Genomic DNA, 21,644 nt, shown 5'->3' on the forward strand with positions numbered 1-21,644 from the left:
TGAGATGGACTGTGGCAGATGATGTCAGGGAAATTTGGCTAGATGGTAGTTGAACATACGTAGAGTAATCAGAAAGCTGCTGGGGAGTATTGGTTTGGAGTAGGGAGGTACTGTTGGTGCCAGATGCCTTGGTTCATCAAAACAAAGGAAGTTTTGCTGCCCTGAAGAAGGGAATAAGGTAAAATTAGGTATGTAGGAAGAAATCTGAAAGAGAGAGCCCCCAGTCTCCTAGGCTCAAACCCAGGATATGTTTGTTTGAGAAAATGTTGGGACTCTGGGGAGATAAGAGCCACTCATTTACTAACCAGCAATTAAAACATGCATGGTAAGTGGTTAATTACTGTAAACAGTAGGATTCTTCATGCTTTAGCTTGTCTGATGCTGTCACATCCAATTGCACTTGTCTGCTGGACAATTTGTAGTGCAGACTGTTACTGCAAAACATGTTTTGCAAGAGCTGTTTGCCTTCCAGGAGCAATCCCAGAGTTCATTGCTAGTTCCCTTGGTAATTTCACATCCTCTCATCTTCTTGAATATTGTTTACCATGCCTGCAGCAGCTACCCATAGTAACCTCTTACCAGATTCACTAGATGTGAATTCATTGTCATTTACACTATAGATTTGTTTGGTTTTCATTCAACAGCATACTGCACATGTGGGCCAGGTGTATGTTGAGTATGTCTAGTACATGTCCACTAACATGTACATTACTAGAACAAAAATTCTTTGTCAACAATTCTTAATATCTTCTGACTTTTCTTGTGCTAAAACCACTTCTTAATTTTTATGAAAGTGATGTTGTAATGAGAAGAGAGACTGGTTTATGCAGTATTATATCTTTGACAATGTAAGGAAAGTTTGCATCTCTAATTGGGGAAAAATACTTGAAAATTGCCTGGTTAATAATTCAAGTGACTTGCAAATTCAGATACAAACATTAAGTGATTTTTGCCTCAGATTCTGAAACTACCTTCTGATACTGCAGTCATGCTGAACCCTTTGGACAGGAGCAGGTACACAAAAAAAAATGCTGATTTTTTTTTTTATTATTCCTTTGTGATGTCTCGAGAAAAATGGATTAATTTATCAAATAGCTTTTTAATTTTTCAAGGTAAAATGCCTAACAATATCAGGTTGATTTCTGAGAAATTATTCTCTATCTTACTGGTTCTATACCTTTCCAACTAGAACAGGGCAGAGGGCGATGAAAGATTATTTTTTTTGTCCACCTGTCATTTCAAAACTAGATTTGCTCTTCTTTCTTACAATCTGCAGGAGTGGATGAGACTTAACCTCGCTGAAAGAATTATGCTTGTTTTTTTGCTATGAACAGGCCAAGCTCTGATAACAGGCGCCACAGCATCCGGGAGAGGATGTCCAGTACCAGTGATAAAGGGAGCCTGTCCATGGAGTCCACCAAGGAGACCCGGTACTGTGCTGTCTGCAACGACTACGCTTCAGGCTACCATTATGGGGTCTGGTCTTGTGAGGGCTGCAAAGCTTTTTTCAAAAGGAGTATTCAAGGTAATAAACTGTTCAAGTGAATCACTTTTACTCTTTACTCTTGAGGAAACTGTGAAGCTACTTCAGATTGCAGCCTGAGCTCAGGACAATGACATATATAGGGTTTTCCTTAGCAGCTGCTGTGCGCTCTCATACATTTTTAGCTCCGTGTTTGGTGAATGCTTCTAGCAGGTATATAATATGCTGTTATTCAGTCCAAGATTAATGAGGGAAAGAAAAGCTTCTGTATGCTCTCTTTGGTTTAGGTAAGTCTGACCATGGAGGCAGTGAGAAATCTAATTTAAAAATCCATATTGGATCAAGATGACCACTCTTTCAGGCTATGTATATCTCTTTTAAGATTAAGTTCTTATCAAAACCAATTTTTTTTTTTTTGAGAATTCCCTGTCAGATGAAGATTAATTCATGTCGATTGATTTATTATTCTTAATATAGTGCTCCATTAGCAAAATGATTCAATCCAAATCTCAGCTCCTTGAAGATGTGAGATGTCTTTTGAGAAGCAGTGTTGAAAAGGAATGTCTCCTTGATGAAATAGCATTTGTATCTGTCAGCAAAGCAGGGCTTTGAACTGTACTCAGAATTGTTTAGTTCTCAGTCTTGTCATGGCTAAAACCATACTGCGCAAGGTGTCCAGTGGAGTAAAGGGCACCTAAGAGAAACAGTGTTAATTACTGTGACCGAGATAATTCTTGATTTAAATGCCTGTCAGCCTCTGGAATGGAAACTTTTTTGCGTTGTTCAACATCTCCTAAACTGAGTAAGAAGCAAGTATGACTCTACTGAAAATATGGGCACTGTTCAGTATCTAAGTCTTATTCTGGAGGAGAAAATAAAACAGATTTCTTCCTTTCCAAACAGAAAACTAGTAAAGTACTATGCGTTAGTTTTTTAAATCTCCATGTGATATATAGGCACAAAAATTCCTTGCTCCTTTTTTGAAGTAAACACAGTGAGGAACAGTTTTCACCTCATATCACACGGTCTGATTATTGCCTGTTTTGTTGCATGACTACCACTGAGGTGAGTTCAATAAGACTTCCAGCATTCAGCTCAGAATTTTCCCTGCCTTAAAGAAAAAAGTGAAAAATTGGCTGTGGGGTTGACATTGATGAAATGATTTGAATGTCAGTGTTACTTGTATTTCTGCTTTTCCAGACTCATCAAAATGATTTTTAGAAAAGGTTACAGCCAGAGGTCAACAATAAGCAACACTGGAAGGAGAAAGAGTAAAATGCTTTTCTTTTAACATCAGAATCATTTACTTAAACTTGTGATGTAGGGAGAACAGCTCCCTTTTTTAAGTGTTTTTCGTTATTTTTTGTTTTGAGTTCCCCTGACCAAATCAGAATTATTCTTAAAATTTTGAAATTCTGTCCTTGTACTCGAACTGAACTAAGTCAGTAACAAAGTGAAAACTGAAATATTCTTAAGCAAAAATAAGAGTTAGTTATCAAGTAGTTGTACAGCACAGATCTTCAGCTTTTGACCATTATGGAGGAAGAAATGAATCTGACTGTTTCATTGAGTTCCATGGTTCTATGTCAGCCTTTGGGTGGTTTTGCCCTAGTCTCCACGTAGACAAATGTTGTGGTCCTCCACAATGTGTCTGTTATCCATTTGTGCTACAGTACATGCTAATTAGTAAATTTAGTTCTTACTACATTTGTATACTTAACATAATTTTTAAGTAAGTAAGCTTTAAAAATTAAAAAGCTTAAGTTTCCAGTGTCCTGTAAAATGCTTTTCTTGATCTTTAAGTCATGTTTGCTCTAATTTAAGGCAATTGCTTCTTGCCCTATCCCTTGTGGGGATGAAGAAGGCTTGTTACAACAACCTTTTACACAGTTGAAGACTGTTATCATATCTTTCCTCAGTCTTTTCTTTTTTAGACTAAACAAACCCACTTCTTTCAGTAGAACATGTTTTCTAGACTTCTGATCCTGTTTGTTAAACTCGTCTGTACTTTCTTCAGTTGATCCACCTCTTCTGTAGTTAACAGCTATCACAAAAGATGACATCCACTAATATCAAGAAAGTAATTCAAGAATATGAGTACTTTTGAGACAATTGTGATCACTTTATCACAGATGGTATGAAAAGTCCTCTAAAGAACTTTTAAAGTCATAGGTACCCAGTCTTGATGAACTAAAGGATTTTTTTAATTTCCTACTGGATCTGGAAAAGATCTCTACCTCAGCATTTATATGTTCTCGTTAGACATGTGTCCAATTTATGAAAATGACAGTAAATTTTAGATTGAGAATACATGAGAAAACATGCCATTTACCTTGCAGATGGTAATAATTTTAAATAGGTTGTGATCAGATATCTAGGAATGAATACTACTAATGTGTAGGTGTATGTATAGAAGAATATGTGGACTAAATATTATTATATTTGTATTGTATATATGATATGCATTCCTAAAAAAGGGACAAAAATTTCCTGGGAATCATGTGATTAAACTCTGTTGAGGTACACAGGACTTGCCTGTATTAACAAAGTAACACAGAATGCTTTCAGCAAAGATTTTTGTTGCTGCATATAGTGTGTTTTTCTTTAAATGTTTTGCTGTGCTGTATTTCTCAGTACATACATAGATGCAGAGATGGTTGGTCATTTTTAGACTTCTCGCCAGAGATTTCATAGCAGAATTGCTATAGTGAAGTTTGATGTTCTTAATGGACTGTAGTCAAACATTCTTAATAGAACCACAGGAAAAAGTGAGCACAGACATGACCAATGAACAATCTGTATGGGGTAATCCGTTTCCTCCCTGTGTATCTGTTATCCTCAGTGATATCTGAGATACCTATGCTTACTTGCATAAGTATATATTTAAATTTTGTGAAAACTCACATCTGCATTGGACCTTACCCGAGGTGGAGATGGATAGCTTTATTTTTTCCCAGGGGAGATGGAATGGTTCTGGAAATACTTTGTAAATTTTAAATGCTAAGTTCATTTTCTTTGCTGCCAAACAGTTAAAACTTAAAAGGCAACCTAAATTAGTAACTGTATCTCAATATGTGCAACTGCTCAATTTTGTTTAAACAACAGACGTTTGGTGGAAAATCTCAACTGCCTCCTGAAACTGCCCATGTCAGTCTATTTTGTTAGTTTTTGTCCCAAAAGTGATTTGGGACCTTGTTTTGAGAAAACTCTGTGCAGACTGATATTAATGCCTAATGTTTCATGGGAGAGGAAAATCATTTGACACCAAGAGCACTGTGTTGCCTGGTGATAGAAGAGTGCTTTATTCTTCGCCCAGTATATGTAACCTTCAGGAGTGTGCTTGGTCAACTGACTTGAATCCAGAAGCATAACAAGCAGTCACATCACAGCATTCTCTACTTCTCTACTAAAATATTTATGGATTTTAAGACCAAGAAGGGCCATTAGATCATTAAGTCTGATCTTCTCTCAAGATAAACTTTATATGCTGTCTGTGTACAAAGCCCGATAAGTTGATGGAGGTAAAACTTTTTGAAGATGCCCAGCCTTCATCTGTGGGGTCAAGAGCTTTCTTAAAATGATTGTTTATTCTAATGATTTTTCCTCCCATCTGCTAAAAAATTACCTTTCTAATTTGAATTACTTTGGCTTTTACGTCACTTCCACGAACCAGACTTAGTATCCAGTATCTCTCTCCTGTGGGAAGTTCTTATAACTTAAGTTGTTACAATCAAATCACCTCGATATTTGAAGTGAACTAAAATGTTTCAGTCTCCTGCTGTGTATATTTCTATCTTCTGAGTCCTTTTTCTTTGCACCTTTTCTAGTCCCCCCACATCCATAATAGCCTCTTTAAAATTTAGATGTCAGAACTGGATGAAGTATTACAACATCAGCCTTACAAGTGCCATTTACAAGTTAAAAATCCCCTTGTGACTCACACATTCTTTCTCCCTCCTTCTAATTCTCTTGGTATTTTGGATAACCACCAAAGGGTATGGGACAGGAAGGAATTGCTCTTACCATCTCTGGCAAGCATCCAACAAATGCCTACATATGGGGGGCTAAGAACCCCCAATGGGAGCACAAGGAATTCAGAACAAATGAGGGATAACTCCTTACACTGGAGGGTATCTTGATCTCAGAATTGCTGAAGTATTTTAGAACTCCCCAGTTCTATTTCCCTGCCTCCTTCATATACCCTTCTGATGTTTTTCAGGTGCACCTTCTCTGCTTTTTCTCACAGCTGTATACTCAGAAAAAAATCTGGGATATTTCACAAATATTCAGTTAAGAATTACTGCATGATGGGAGGCAGTACCAGTCCAGCAAGAACTGGCTGGCATCTGAGAATGGATGAATAGCCATGCTGAGGGATTTCAGAGGCCTGCCATTAAGGTCTTGATCACGGAGATATCATGGTCTCTGGAGTGCAGGAATTCTTGAAGCTGGGAAGTATTTTAGTTGTGTGGCTTGAACATGGATTTTATTTAACAGTTATGCCTTCTGACCATCAAGTAGGAGAGTTTTGGCAGTAGACTTTGAGTGTTATCAATTGTTTTAACTTCACAGCGATAGAGCTGTACTTTGTTGAAAGTATGTAGTTCGAACTTTAATGCTAGGAGTCGTGGTAATATATACATATTTTTGTCTGAGTTGGAGAGAAATTAACTGGTAAAACATGCCTAATAAGTGGGTGTTTAGGTAATGCTGCAGTGCAGCAATTGCAATATTGTTGATCTGGGAGGTTTCTGAGATCTTCCCTTTAACTTTCCATTATTTCTTCTGTTTTCATGGTATTTTTGTAATCTGTTTGATAACAGCTGCAAATGCTGCACAGATTCTGCAGCCAAGAAAACAGAAACTCCCTAATAAGACTGCTTGTGCACTGATTCTCTGATTGTCAGCAGAAAGAGCAAAACTACAAAACATGAACCTAAGTGAGACTAGCAGAGGTGATCACAGCCAATAAACAGGGGCCTGCAGACCGGTATATAGTCTCAGGGTGGAAAACACATGGTTCCAGTTTGAGAGGTAGCTAACTGTTGGAAGTTTGAAGGTTAGAAAATGTGTGTTTGGAAAGTCCACCAGGGTTTATCCATCATTGGGACTGCTCTAACAGCCTGTGGTCAGCCAGGTTCTTATTTTGATTTATTTTTGTGTTTTTAGTAGTTTTCCTCTAGAGCCCCTTGAGTTAAACACATGCTCTGATCGTTGTCCCCTAATGTGCATTTTTAATATCAGCAGTCTAATTGACAGTAATCTTGTTTCAGAAACTTGGATGTTATTGAAAGGCAAGAGTCAATACCTCTTTTTTCCTAGTAAGGCAATTTTGAATGTGATACTCTTCCAGTGATTTTGAAGTGCTGCATTCAGCATGAATGTGGCAGTGACTTAAGATGTTCGTATCCAAGATAATTCCTTATTTTTCATGGTCTAAGCAATTCATAGGGCTGCAGTGGACCTTGAACCCTAGTGCATCTGTCTGTCCTGTGACAGGATCAACTGTAGCCAATTACTTACATATGTTTATTGAACTGCTACTTAAAAACCTGTAGCCTGATCCAATGTTTCATTCTCTTTATCCCTGAAGGTTACTATGAAGTTTGAATCTGCCTTCCTGCAGGTTAAGCTCATCACATATTTTCCTGTCTATCATGCCACAGAAAAAAAGTTGTTCTCTTTCCTTCTGCAACAGCCTTTAAAGCTGGAAGATTGCTATCACAGTTTAAAAAAAGAAATTATTCTGTTTTACCTAACCTGAAGAAACAGTTTATTCAACCTTTTCTCATCGGTATTGTTTTCTAGACTTCTTATCTTCTAGTTGCTCTACTTTGGAGATTCTCCATTTTGTCCCATTTTCTTTTTTTCTTGAAGCATGATTTCCTTCTATATGATGCTTTATGAATACTGAACAGAGCAATAGGATTAACTTAAAAGCCAGCTGGTGGTATTTGTCTACATCCATCACACTGTAAGGTTTGCCTTATTTACAAAAACCTGACACTGTTCAGTCATAATCAGTGTGTGATGCATAATAAACCCAAGCATACTTTTCTAGAGGACAAACCACTTCTTTCCCATCTTGTTTTGTGCATCTGATTATTCCTGTTTTAATGTAGTGATTTGTTCTGGTCCTTACTTTTGTGCTGTTTTTTCCCATGTGCTATCTCCAGTTTGCCAAGATAATTTAGAATTCTTGTCCTGTAGACTCCTGCCATTTATTTCAGATTTATTTCTGTCTGACTAGCAGAGTAGTCTGGTCTTTTCTCTGCTCTTCTAACACGTATAAATGTCATCTACAAATGAATAACATTTAATAAAATAAATACTCTAGTCCATTGGCCATCAGTGAGGAAAATACAGTATAGAACTGGATCCAGGGCAGACACTATGGAGCCTCATTCAATATCGGCTTCCATTGTAACAGTGAATTCTGACAGTTTTCTGAAATAATCTAAACTATATTTTCATAGCTGACATATTAAATGTCACGCCAGGCAATGTTGAAAGCCTTTCTGAAGCTGGGCAACACACTTTACCAGAAAGTAGAGAACACTCACCGGTTGTTATCTGATTTTATAAATGGTCACTGGTTCTTCCTCTGCCAAGTCCAAAGCTTTTCCCACCTCCTAGACAAAATTCCTAGCCCTTAGAAGCTGTACTTAATGTATCCTGTATTATTAGCTTTAATGGTGTTTTACTTCCTTTGGAATATGATTATTGTGCCATATCAAGCAACAAAAAAAATTTAAGCATTTTTCTTGTTGCAAGTATTTAATGAATATTTCATTTGGAAACTCACATTATTTCTAGCTTAGGGCTGAGCCTGTTGGGGGGGGGGGGGGGGGGCAGTGGGGGGAAGAGCTTTACGTTTACAAATTGCAGGAGAACATATTTGTTTGTCCAGCAGGAAAGTGCTTAACTGTTCCACTTGGGTTTAGAGAGTGTGAAGGAAAATACATTTCTGTAACCTCATTTACCTCAAGTGGCTTTATTGATCTAAAGGGGCTCCATAAGTTTCACTCCCATGAACTTTCAGACTTTGTGTAGGTTGTCTTTTACAGTCACTTTTGAAAAGTGGAAATCGTACTAGAGAGAACTGTGTAAGATGACTAAAACGATAAATGTACTGGAAGTGCATGAAGTGATCTTTGACATAATTTATTTCCAAAAGGAGGCTATTAACAAACTTTATTGAAGTATGTGTACTAGTTCAGAGTTACTGTAAAAGAAGTAGTGTGGCAATTAACTGCTGGTATAATTTAGTAACAAATGTAATAAATATCTCATTGTCTGAATTCTTTGAATAAGATTATGTATTTCTTTCAAACATTTGATTTAATTTAGTCACAAATTGTTGAAATAGTTGGACTTCCTTTGTTATAAGCAACACAGTTATTCCCCACTCTCAGATGTGGCTAGAGATATGCAGGACAACAGACTAAGTTATTTTTGTTGATCCTTCTGATTACAAAATGGACGAATCTTAGAGCACAGATGATGTTAGGGTATAAGTGAGCAAACCAAGGAGCACAGATAGATATCAGTAAATAAAAGAAGAGCATAACTAGGTTTTATTTTACATGAGAAAGTAGTACATAGGCAGAAAAGGGGCTTTTTATCAAAATACTGATGTTAAAGATTAGTATAATAATTTAACAAACCAGGAGCTGACTGTACTGCAGTTTCAGTTTCACAGACTTCAATGCAGAAAACTCACTGTGCTTAGAAATGCCCACATCCACTGCATGCTCTCTGCAGTGACAATCCCGTGCCCTGCCATCACCCCAGTAAAATACAAATACCAGCACTTTCTTTACAGGCATAATATGAGGATAAATACATTACAGCTCCTTGCAAATTTTATGATACCAAGAATGACTCAGGTACCAAAGATTCAAATATAAAATACGACTAGCTAAACTTATTCAATAGGTCCCATCACAATCCAAAACCTGATGTTATACCTGGAATAAAAATGGAGTTATATTAATTTTCTTATTGCTAACAATTGATTGGATGTTAAGTGCATGAGTGATGTGCGATATTTTTAACTTTTTGGCCTCTTTATATTAGTTGTGGGAGTTTTCTGTAGTAGAATTCCACCCCTTCCCATTTTAGCTCATATAAACTGGGAAGCTAAAAACACAAGGCATTTCATTCAAAGTTTGTGGGAATAAGATAGCCATGTCTTGCCTACGACTCTCTCTGAAAATGCTCTTTGTCTTTGGAGGGATCATAATGAGATGATTGTGAGTAATACATTGTGGGAGTTTTTCCTTTAACACAGTTGTCGGTTTAATCATGTGCCAACGATTTAAAACAATTGTGATTTATCAGATAGGGAAACAGAAACTAGATGTCACACTCCTTGCCAGATTTTGTAGAGATTGGGATCTGGATTGGTGTCTTTTTTTATTTGTCATGAGGAAAAAAAAATACTTCCTATTTTGTTACCTTGTCTAAAATTAAAAAAAGGTGGGAATGGAAAGAGTAGATGAAACACCAATTGAAATTTTAGGACTAAGGTCAATAATAAAAACTTTGAAATTATCTGCTGGAGTAGAAGATATAATTTTGTATTTATATATCTATAAAATTAATAGTGTTTTACTTTTTGTATGTCACTCTTTCTCAATGTATATGTTCATACATTATTAAACCGGTGAGATGGCAGCAGGTTTGGTATCCTCATGCAATGCCCATTCTCATTCTTCTTTCTTCATTTTTCCTGTTAGCTGAAATAGTATATTGAAAGGTTAAAGGAAAGGTCGGTATCATAATCATTTGGCTTGAATTAACTGCTCATGTGAACAGTGCTATACCTATGTGAAGGCAAGAAGATTCCACTAGAAGGTGAACAGTCAGTGTGGGAGCTACATGACACAGCTGAAGGATGTAATACAGGGTATATAGATTTTAAGCTTTCCTTCTTTCTCATTCTTCAGTGGTTCGGTGATCTTTCTTTCTGAGGTATGCGTAGAAGGAGAACTTCCTCACTGGATGCAAAGGAAGTACGTTTTACAATCTAGGCCCTTTTCCTTACTGTCACATGTAGTAATGCCTTGCTAGTTTAAAAACAGAAAATGATTAATCTTCTCAGCAGCATTGGGTAGTTGCTAAGAGAACCCAAATTCCAAATCCAAAGACCTTATCTGAGGGTAATTAAGCTGTGAATTTGAGTGTCTGTGCTTATAAAGGAATTAGACATAACCACCTGTTCTTTTGTGAAACCTGTTAGGAAAGAGTGAGATTTTAAAATCAATCAGTGCAGTTTTATTGGGTCACTTTAACTTAACATTGGTATAACTTTTTATTTTACATTCAACATTTGTTCATATTGGGTTAGCATGTGCAATGTCCAGGTGCTATTTTTTTTTTCTTTTTGCTCTTTATGAAAACTTTCCACGTGCTGTTGAGGCTATTCTTTCCAAGGCTTTGTTTTTCATCTGCAGTATTCCTGCTTGTCACTTGCTTGGCACCTAAGGTGTAGATAAAGTCTATACTCTAGCCTTCCCTTCACCTACATATATGAAATTCTGCTAATTTCACTGTCAGAATAAGATCATACAAGGACCTGGTGCTTCCACAGGTAAAGGCTAACCTGGCAGATGCCTTATGCAATAGATAAAGAGTGGTTTAAGAAATATGTGTGACATGAAGATTGAAAATAAAAGAATAATTAAAGGAAAAGCACGTATTAGTAAAAGGATAATTATTACTGGCTTGCTTTGAAATGTATAATGAGTCAATTCAACTACATCAGTTTAGGTGTCATACAAAATTCACCTGACAACAATGTTCCTTTATTGGCTTTGTAGAATTGACATTAAGCATTCTTAAGCTGGCATGGCAACATGTTGGTTTCTTTAGTTAATTTTGTTGTACAACTTTCGTACTGCTTAAACTAATCATTCCCTCAGGTTAATCTTGATGGTTAGTGGAATATAATATGGCAACTGTTTGCACATTTATGAAAAAAAATATTTCTGTGTTGTGTTAATTGCTCTTGATATATTAATTTTCATCCTTGCTGGTCAAGGACAAAATGAACTCAGCTCTTCAAAGGTGCAATTCAGTGAAATACTCAAGCATGTGCTTAACTTTAACCATATATACTGTGCTGGGACTACTTTCTAGAAGTACACAGATGCTTAAATGTTCTGCTGAATGTAGTAACACTTAAATTTAAAGAAATATGGAGTATTTTGCTGACTGAAGCCCTCACAGATAAATCATCCACCCACTCTGAATGTATGCTGTTGCGTACACCACGGTTATTTTGAGAACCCTTAGATGGACAGTGATGAGTCTCTGAACATAAATACTAACCACATGACTCATGGTGACAAGAGAAAGTCAGACTGCATGTGCAGTAGGAAAAAGCTCTGATTATGATAGGCTGGGTTAGAATAAACTAAAAATCATCCACTCATCCTAATTTCAGCCATTATCTTCTTGTTGACACTTTGCTTCCTCATCCTCCCCCCCTCCACTGTTGGTTGTTATCATACAGATTGTCACATCTAAAATTAGCGCTTTGAGAAAAGAGCCAGATCTTTGTAGCCTGTTCTGGAAAGACCTTAGCATATAATAAAGTGCTATAAAACCACTTAATGTTATTTTTACTGTTTTAAAATGTACAATGTGTGAGATATCATAAGAAAAACAGACCACCCCTCCTCAAGCTCCTCCAATAGCTCCCTTAAACTCTTCCTCTGTAGCTCATGACAGTACTAGTCATATATACAGGGGGATTAAAACTAGGGGCTCTACCCTATTAAACTCACTGCCTTTAATTTTGTGCAGGTTATCTGATAATTTACTTACTTAACCCCCCCCCCCTCCAAAAACCACAATAAGACCATAAAGTCCAAGTGGCATGTGCTTCCCTTTACAAGTATCAGTGATCACTGATTACATTTTTTCCTCTCGGTATTCCTGTAATACCAACTATCCAAATGGCCTAATTAGCCTCTCTTTTAGCATGTATTACTCTTTTTAGATATCATGAAAATGAAGTGCAGGGCACCTGGGCGCCTGTTGATATGTCCCACTTTCATGTTGCTGATTCCCACCAGACGGATTGCTCAGAATCAACTTTGCCGAGAGATGAGCTTTAAGGATAAAACAAAAGGCAGAACAGTTAAAAGACAATTCACTTCACAGAAGAGTTATTGAGTTATACTCAATATATATTACATATATAACATAATTATACTATTTCATTGTAAAATAAAACTTGTCTTTGTGTGTTACCTATTACTTAGTTGTGTTGCTCTACCTTTTTCCCTTCCATGCCACTCCAAGCTAGACTGCCCTGGTCTGTGTCTGTGCCTTGCAAAGGAAACTTCCTTCCTCACTTCCTGTGACTGGATACTGGAAATCAGGTTCCTGTCTTCCTTCTTCCCTTTCTTTCTTTCTTTCTTCTTCCCTGATTAATCTGATAATAATTTCTGCTGTGTACTCTAATTATCAAACATTTTCTTCTTGTTGCTTTTCTAGTCTCCTGAAGGCATGTTAAACTAAACCAAAAATTATAAGAAATATTAAATGCATTATCTTATTCCTAGATTACAGCAAATATGAAGTCTAAATAATGACATTACTATGGAACTCATAATCTGAAGCATGTCCCTCACACACAGATCCTTCTTTTTTTTGCCTTCAAAACTTTACAGGTTTTATTCTATGAAGTCTGTCAAGCACTTTGAAAGAAGGGTGGATTGCATACGTTGCAGGTCATGCGCATGAAAGCAGACTAATTATGCTAACCTTTAAAGCGTATATTTAAGATAAAACTTTTCAATGTGAAAATATGATAATATTAATCATGTTAATTTCAGTAGGAACTGTAGATCTATCATAAATAGGATTATTTTATGTGCTATTCTACAAACCAAATGCCTATTCCCAAACGCTTACAGTTTGCATAAGGAAATCTAGGCTTAAAGGAAAAGAAAAAACTGTCACCTACATAAGCACTGTGAAAAAGGATGGCTGCCCTGCTGATACTGATACCACTTGATTTTTTATTTTTGCGTACTGTCATTTTTTTTTTTTTTTGAGAGTTGAACCTTATGAGCATCAGCCAGTCCAGCAAAGGTGGTAAGCACGTGTTCAGCTTTGACCTAAGTGGGAACATTTATCTGCTTATTTTACAGACAACTAAACGGTGTTCTGAATTTATTTGTGGAATTCAGAGCCTGTGCTTGCTGCCCTTGTCAATTTACCCTTTAACTTCACTAGGAGGAAGATCAGATACTTTGTCAAAGTCTTTCTTTGTTTTTTAAAAGAGTAATTAAAGTTTTCTGTCTTTCTCTCATGCTATTTCAGAGCTTGGCTTATAAAACAGGGCTGGTGATTGAGTTCAGGTGTTACAATCTTTTGCTGCTGTTTAGCGTGACCTACTAAAAGTGCATTTTCTTAGAAACATGGCTTTCCCTTTTTGCTTCTTTTCCCTGTAGATATTACATTTTTGTATGGTTGAGGCTGGTTTCTTTGACTCAATTTTTTTTTTTTTCCTTACATGTGAAATGTTTTGAATCAGATATAGAACAGTCTGTGTCCTACCAGAGGAACTGAAAATTAAAATGGTCTTTCATGCTGACGTTGAGGTAGTGTTTCTGTTTTACTTTTTTGCTTCAGTCCTGGTGCAAAGCCTGTGGATTCAGATTTTTCCAGTATTATACTGTTCTGACAAGTAGAGCTAAAAAATAATAATTCTGTCTATCTGAGACAGTGTGTAGTCAGCTGTCACCATATTAACAAGTTTACAGTTTGGCTGCTTATTTTGATTGGATCCCAGTTACGTAGCATTAGAAAGCAGATGTTCCTGGTGTAATCTGATAGTAATTTTTACTCTGTTTTCTAATTTCTAATCAAGGATAGATGATTTGATGAGACCAAGGCCTCTGTCAAACCTGCACCCTACTCAACCTTAAGCTGATCCCTTGACCTGAAAGAAAGAACAAACAGTTCTGCAGTAAAATTGTTTCATTGTGTGCTGTACCTTAGTTGTGTTTAGATGAATACAGAGAACCAAGGGGATCATTTTGGATAGTCTTTTTTGTCCTTGCTAAGCTTTATCTATGGTCAGAAAATAATTTTATAGCAGGTTTAAGCACACATTTTTAAGAGAAAATTGTAATAGAGGCTTGTTGGCAGTAACGATTATGGTAGGCTGAAAATGTTTGTAATGAGAATTGAGATGTAGAGGGTAATAAATGAGGAAGTGGAGCTCTGAAGGAAAAGGTACCAGTACCAAACTCAGTTGCAACACATGGTAATTTAAGAATTTGTCATGACAAAAGGTTTTTGCATAGATCAGTAGACGTGCAATTGGAATTAGAGACTGATTTATCCCTGAGGTACAATAAATCAATGGTTGTTCCTTCTTTTTTATGTTGTTGATGTTTGTTTCTTAAGTGCCCCAGATTGTGGTAGATATCAGAAAATGTTCTGTGCATAGGCCTTTTTAATTCTATAAACCTCTAACCATTTTGTGCAGTCTATTGGTTAAACATCAACACAGGCACATGGACCAGATGGCATTGTATTTCTCAGGCTAAAAGCAAGGAAGTTAAGGGGCTTGTTCATGCTAATCTATCCTCTTTTGTGATTGCTTTAATTGTTCGTTATTTTAATTATTCTACAGAAGTTGTAATTCGTGGTTTTAAGAGTAGTCTTAAAGAACTTGTGAATAAATGTATTGTGAATAGATGTTAGTTTCACTATCCGTATCAATACTTTTATGATAGGTTATGATGGTAAGTAACCCTGCCTTCTCCCCGAGATGTTAGATGCTGTACTAAATACTCAATGAAAATAAAAGTGTTATCGGCAGTTTTGTTATGTCTGTGTCTAACTGTGTCCTTACTTTCCCTCTGGTTTTACAGGGCACAATGACTACATGTGTCCTGCTACTAACCAGTGCACCATCGACAAGAACAGAAGAAAGAGTTGCCAGGCTTGCCGACTAAGAAAATGCTATGAAGTGGGAATGATGAAAGGTGGTATGTACACAGCAATCAACAAATCCTCATTGGTGTCTGCCTTCCTGTCTTTTAACTTCATTGGACAGCTGATATGGTTCCTAAAGGAGGAAGCAACTAGTTTTATTGAGCTGAAGAGTATTAAATCAAAGAGCGATTAAATAAAAAATAAAAAACTCCCAAATACCATGTTATTAATCTTACCGAAATCTGCACCAAAATTAATAGGAACATTGACTTCGATGGAGTTAGGATTCTTCTGTTAATATTTTTACTTCTTTTTTTTTTGGTCTTTCATGGTAGACTCCAGATCATGATGAATGAAACTTAACCCAAGATTTTGCAACATTTTGCAATTCAATGTCTCAGATCAGTACATATTCATTAAAATAAACTTCTGAATATGTAATACTTGTTCTGTGAATTCTGGAAGGGAAAGTCAATTCCTCTATTCCAGTACTGTACATGCATTTTATATGTGAATTAATTTCACCCAACAATATGAAAGTTTCAATTTATAAAAACTGAGATAAATGCCACTTTCTTGGAACATACTTACGTAATAGTGATGTCAGAAAAGAAGAATCAGACACTGAATGCTTAGGCTGAAGTGGAATACCACTAAATTACTTTATTTAGATACACAGTGTTTAACTTTTGGAGGCAAAATTAGAAATACATGACAATATCAAAAAATTGCTAAGGTGTGTTCTTAGATGGCAGAGTTCTTTTGTAACAGTTTTGGAACAATCATGATACCTGCCTTTCTCCTCTATGTTACAGTACCTTATGTTTGTCAAAAGCAGACAGTTAGTTAGTTATTTTTAATCCTTTTGAAAATGCCATGCTCCTACGAATTAAGAATATTTAAGAACAGGAAATCATAAAGTTTCATATTCGCTCTAAAGCAGAAGAAAACCTTGTTGTAGCCTGTAAATGTAAAAATTTCAGACTGCTTTTATTAATGAAAAGCAATCACTAGCTTTATTGAAACCTACCTCTATAGGAAAATTTAACAAACTAGTAAGTGGTCAGAAGAGAAAGGATTAGAACCCATGACTTATATGTGAAAGGGGCTAATTGTTAAATTACAGTTTGGTTCTCCCTTTCTCTGGCACACCTAATGCTTACTTATTCCACAAAAAATGTGGGGCTAGAGGGAGGAGTAGCTCATCATGTTTATCCTCCCTGCAGCAAAGGATTGTTTGCAAGTCCAGTCTGTGCAGTCAAGGTAGGCAAAGTCTGGAAGTCTTGGGAGAAAGAGTAAAGGGGAAAGAGTAATGGAAAACTAGTCTGTTGCTGCACTTTGAGGCTGAATCTGCATTTTTCTCAACTCAAGGATTAAGCAAGAGCTGAGACTGATTTTGTTAATCTCAGTTTTGGGATGCAAGCAGGAGGAAGGTGTCAAATCTCTTTTTAGTTCTAACACTTAAGACAGTAGATGATTTTCTTCATAAGATTTAGTTTATGGATCCAGAGTTTTCTTGTTTCTGTCTTAACATCCTGGTGTATATGGCTAGAAATCTTTAAAGTAAAATGTATATAGTTAGTATCACAGCCATGGTCCGGAGAAGTTAAAGTTTGAGATAAGGCAAACTAAAATCAGAAAATCCCATACATAAATTTGCCATGCAGATTTCACTTTGACCTTTGTACATATGGTAGATCATAGTTAAAATATATCATTATGTTTTATGTTGATGATATTACATCTTTCCTTTGGCACGTTTCCATCCATTTATACTCATACGTATTTAATTAATGTTCCACTGTACCAGTCTGATGTTTTTCATACCTCTTCTCTAAGATACATGATGTAATAGGTTTTTCACTGTTCCATACAGAATTGTTTCAATCACATAAAAATGGCACAGAATTCTCAGCTAGCATTCTGTAGATTAATGAAGTCTAAATAAAGGCTCCAATTTTGTCCAAATTTTATTTCTAATATAGATGTTCTGGAATTTTCATTTCATACAGTGGCCCTCACCTGACCAAAGTCCTGTGGATTTCATCCTTTCCTTTTACAATGCTGTAAGATTTCTATAGTCACTACAGCAACTGGTAGTTCAAAAATAGTCGATGTTGTATTTGTGTTTTTTTTTTTTTTTTTTTTTTTTTTAAGCTTAGCTCACAATTTACAAACAAGATCAGATGCATAAATTCTGCCTGCTCCTATGGGGCCACTAATAATGCACTGAAGTCCACCACTGGATCATAGGCAAGAGTTTAAGAATATTTATTTTATGAAGTCTGAGTAAGATTTCTCGAGATCCCTCAGTTGCAGGTTATAAATCTAGCATGCCTGCAGATGAAGTATACAAGAAAGGTAAATTTAATGTAGGATAAAGTAAAGCGTTCAATGTTCTGCTGAATTCATTACCTGTCCCGTATTGTCCACATAGCTGTGGGAGAAAGAAAACCTTTTCTTTAAGTAGTACCTGATAATTGTCACATTTCTCTCAGGTGAAGATAAAGATTAAGTAAATGTTCACGGTATGCCATCTGGTTAACTTCTAAAGTGTTAACTTTTAAATGTTTTTAAATATTTTTGGTTGTTTTTTTGTTTTCTCTAAGGAGATCTCTTAAGCTTTTCTGTTTTAATAGATCTCTTATAACAACACTTTCCTTCAACATACTTGAATCACGTAGTGCTGTGGTTAACTCACGGTCCACATTTTTCTCTAGTAATTTATAGTTCTCTTGATTGAATCTTTTAATTTAAATAATCTCCTTTTGTTCATATTGAAGGATTTGCCTTGTTTGAAGGCATTAATTTTATCATACATTTGAAAAATATTCAGTTGTGTCATGTCTCAATTGAGAGAGACACAATTTGCTTATGATGATGTACCTTTTAGACATAGTGGAAAACAGCCATAATCTTTCTTTTCTCTAAAGGTAATATCAGTTTTCCTTCTGCACTAAATTAGCTGAGGTTGCTTAATAAATTGTGAAAGCTGCTAATTTGTGCCTTTTATCCGTCATTTAACTTCTGGGCAATAGCTGATAGTAATTATTGAGTTTCAGTAAATATGGAGGAAGCTAGATAAAATCTTGATTAAATGCCTCCGGTTAATTTTAAACATAGGTTATAAGCTATGGTTGCTGAGGTTTTTCTCATAGGATGTCACTTAATGCAGCACAAAAAAGTTCATATATATTATTTTTAACAGAGTGGACACAACTGAAATATGGTTTTGGGGCTTCATTCAGAAAAAAATGCAGGCTTCAAGTAGCTCTTGAGCTATGCTGTAGGAACAGTTATTTATGAGTTTCTGTGGAAATTTTATCATTTTTTTTCCCCACTGTTCTTTCATCTTTTAAAAACTTCTTTCAGTACTGCAGAATTATTTTCTTTCTCTCCTCTTATGTTTGCAAGTGTTTCCTTCTGCATCTGTTACTGTGCTGCTGCTTCAAGAGACAATTAGACTGCCAGAATCTCTGCTGATGTAGTCAGAATCTGAGGCAGAATTTATAGCTGCTACATTTTGTCCAAATGCTTCACTCTCTCTTTCTGAATAAGTCAAAAAGACCTTAAAATTGTATTTATTTAGTCTGTGCACCCCTTTTGTATGTGAGGATAAAGCTGTCAGATTGAATAAGCTCCTTGTCACGTCCCTTTCTTCTGGTAGGGTAGCACGGAAGAGCCTTGTTTTTTTGTTTGTGAGCCACTGAAGCTTTCTTGAAGATTGTTTCTGTTCTGGTTTGGAGAAGTATATTCCAACTTACTATTTCACATGATGGGGAGTGCCAGCTTCCAAATGGAGTTTTTACAGCAGCTGCAATCTTGAAGCTCTAACCATATCTATGGTCCAGGTGATCTCTGCTCCAATACAGATCCAGTTTTCCATTTCTTCATTGTTTTAATGGCTTTCTGATGACTTGGCTCTGAAGGGTCTTATTCTTTGAAATCAAAAGCAGACTATTTTTATTGTTAGTTATTAATTATTTTTATAGTGTGTTAAATGCAAGGGGATTTCTAGTTACTAGCATGCTACATTCTTCCTCGCCTTTCATGTGTGACAAGGCAGATTTAACATCAAGTACTCAGTAGGATCAAAGCAACAGAGTGCCAGTGGACAAAAATTTGCCATAATGTTAAATGGTGGATCCTTAATGAAAAATCAGTTATTGACCTGGTAGCCCATTTTTAGCCACCCTAAGACCTACATAATTCTGATAATTGTCGAATGCTGATGGTTTCCCAACCTCAAGTTCTATGAAATGTGGCAATCAAGGATTTGAGTGCTCGTGTGTTAGATCCAGATGGAGATCATGTATACGACCAGGGGTTTTTACTGTCTTTGAACAGTCTAAAATTTCGTGTTGTAGAGAGAAGATTCTGAGTGCTGTTTCTAAGATTCTGAGTGTTGTTTCTTGTGATAAAGAAATTACAGCTTTACAGCACATTTGAAGCCTACAACCTTCAGTGTTGCCCTCACAAAGTATCTGAGAACCCTCCAGAGATTACTGTGGTACAGCCTAGGGAATAAAAGTCTGTGTTTGCCATAACAGTGTGCTATAACCACATGCCAGGTGCCTGTAGAAACGTTCATTAAATTCTAGAGATTGGAGTCCAGAGACTGGAGGCTTTCAGTTTTTCTCTTACATTCTCTTGAAATAGTTACCCACCTGTAACGACATGGGAATTCAGGCTGGTTCAGTGTGACAGTGTTGGTGAAGTTTAAGATAAATTTTTACAGGGAAAAGAAAAAAACATTTGGCAAATTTGACATCCTCCCAGAAAAGAACCTTGTTGAGTTTTGTCTTTAAATGGAGAGTGCTATGCTTCCTTGCTGAATGCTATATTTGTTCCTGCTAAAAGGCTAGAGAGTTATTAAAATCATTCTCAAAAGCAGAGGTAAATCGATTTCTGATGCAACCGCTGGAAGGGCTCCAGACATTCTAGTTTTCCATGTAATTATCTTTTAATGAATAATTATATTAAAAATAGAAATTAATGAATGAAGGAAGATGGATTAACAATGTAAAGCTATTTTGGTTTGTCTGAGGAGAACCTTTATGGTTATTTATTAGACATACTGTTCTGTACTCAGCCAAATAACTGTGTAGGTGGCGCCTGACAAATGTATGAGGGAATGTACATTTTTAAGATGTAATTGATGGGCTGAAAGCATGTACTTAAGCAGCATTTGAAGCAAAGTTTTGCAAGTTTAGAACAGCCTCCTGGAAAAGAAGATGGATTTGAAACCAGTTTTTTTAGTGAAAAGTTTCTTTTCCCCCTTTGCACACATGAAAAGTAGATTGCTGCCATTGAATTGTCCCAAAATGTAATATTCCACTGTTCTTCCCCCAAAATAAGAAAGAGAGACCATTGTTGTAAACACGTTTCGCAAAAATACTTTATCTTCCTACTCCACAGAATGATCTGAGCTAGAAGGAACTCCAGGAGGTCTCTTGTCAGGCCACCTGCTCAAAGCAGGTTCAACACTGAATTTAGTCAAGGGTTGTTTAAGACCTTTTACAGCCAGGTGGAAATGGGATAACCTGTCTTATGCTTATTTATATGCTATAGCTAGTTATGTAAAAAAACTTTAACACTGCAGAATTTTTGATGTTTTACTCCTGAACACTTGTTTGAGATTGTAAAGCTAATTATAGCTGCATATTTGTTTATATTTGGTTTTTTGGCCTATACATACTTAAAAATTCCTAATTAGGAATTATTTTAGTTGTGATATTACTTGGGAACAGATATAGCAATGAGATATTCCCCATTTAAATTGCTGATTAATTTGAAATGAAGTCTAAGATCCTTGCTGCGTCTCCACCTCTGTCTGTCACTTGTTCATACCACATGTACCTCGGGGTGTCACTGTGCATTCACTGGCTTTCAGCAAGCCTATGCAGGTCAGAACAGCTGTTGTCTTCTCCTTGCTGAGCTTGAGAAATTCCTAGAGTACTAGAGCTTCTGGTTCTTCGCTTGCTTAGGCATTTACAGTTCAAGTCTAGCACTATCAGTACTGATATATCAGGCCAAATAGCTTCAATATCCTAATTATCCAATTTCTAAAATGTAGTAGTTACAATGTCTTGCTGTCTGAGAATTATACTAATGGAGTCATACTCCTAAAACTACTTGGCTTTTCCAAATCATGATTGATGTATAGTTCCTGTAAAGGCTTTATTGTGACCCCTGA

General features: G+C 36.3%; 1 protein-coding gene across 2 annotated transcripts in view; it reads left to right on the top strand.

The window, feature by feature from the left end:
* ESR1 (estrogen receptor 1) overlaps positions 1–21,644 on the top strand; it is a 162,751-nt gene that overhangs the window by 71,383 nt on the left and 69,724 nt on the right. For both annotated transcript variants that reach the window (XM_030022700.2, XM_030022701.1), the window contains 2 exons: positions 1,335–1,525; positions 15,385–15,501. In XM_030022700.2, coding sequence (XP_029878560.1) covers positions 1,335–1,525; positions 15,385–15,501 — 308 coding nt within the window. The remainder of the gene's footprint in view (positions 1–1,334; positions 1,526–15,384; positions 15,502–21,644) is intronic.

The sequence above is a fragment of the Aquila chrysaetos genome, chromosome 8 (assembly GCF_900496995.4).
Source record: "Aquila chrysaetos chrysaetos chromosome 8, bAquChr1.4, whole genome shotgun sequence".
In the NCBI taxonomy this organism is placed as follows: Eukaryota; Metazoa; Chordata; class Aves; order Accipitriformes; family Accipitridae; genus Aquila; species Aquila chrysaetos.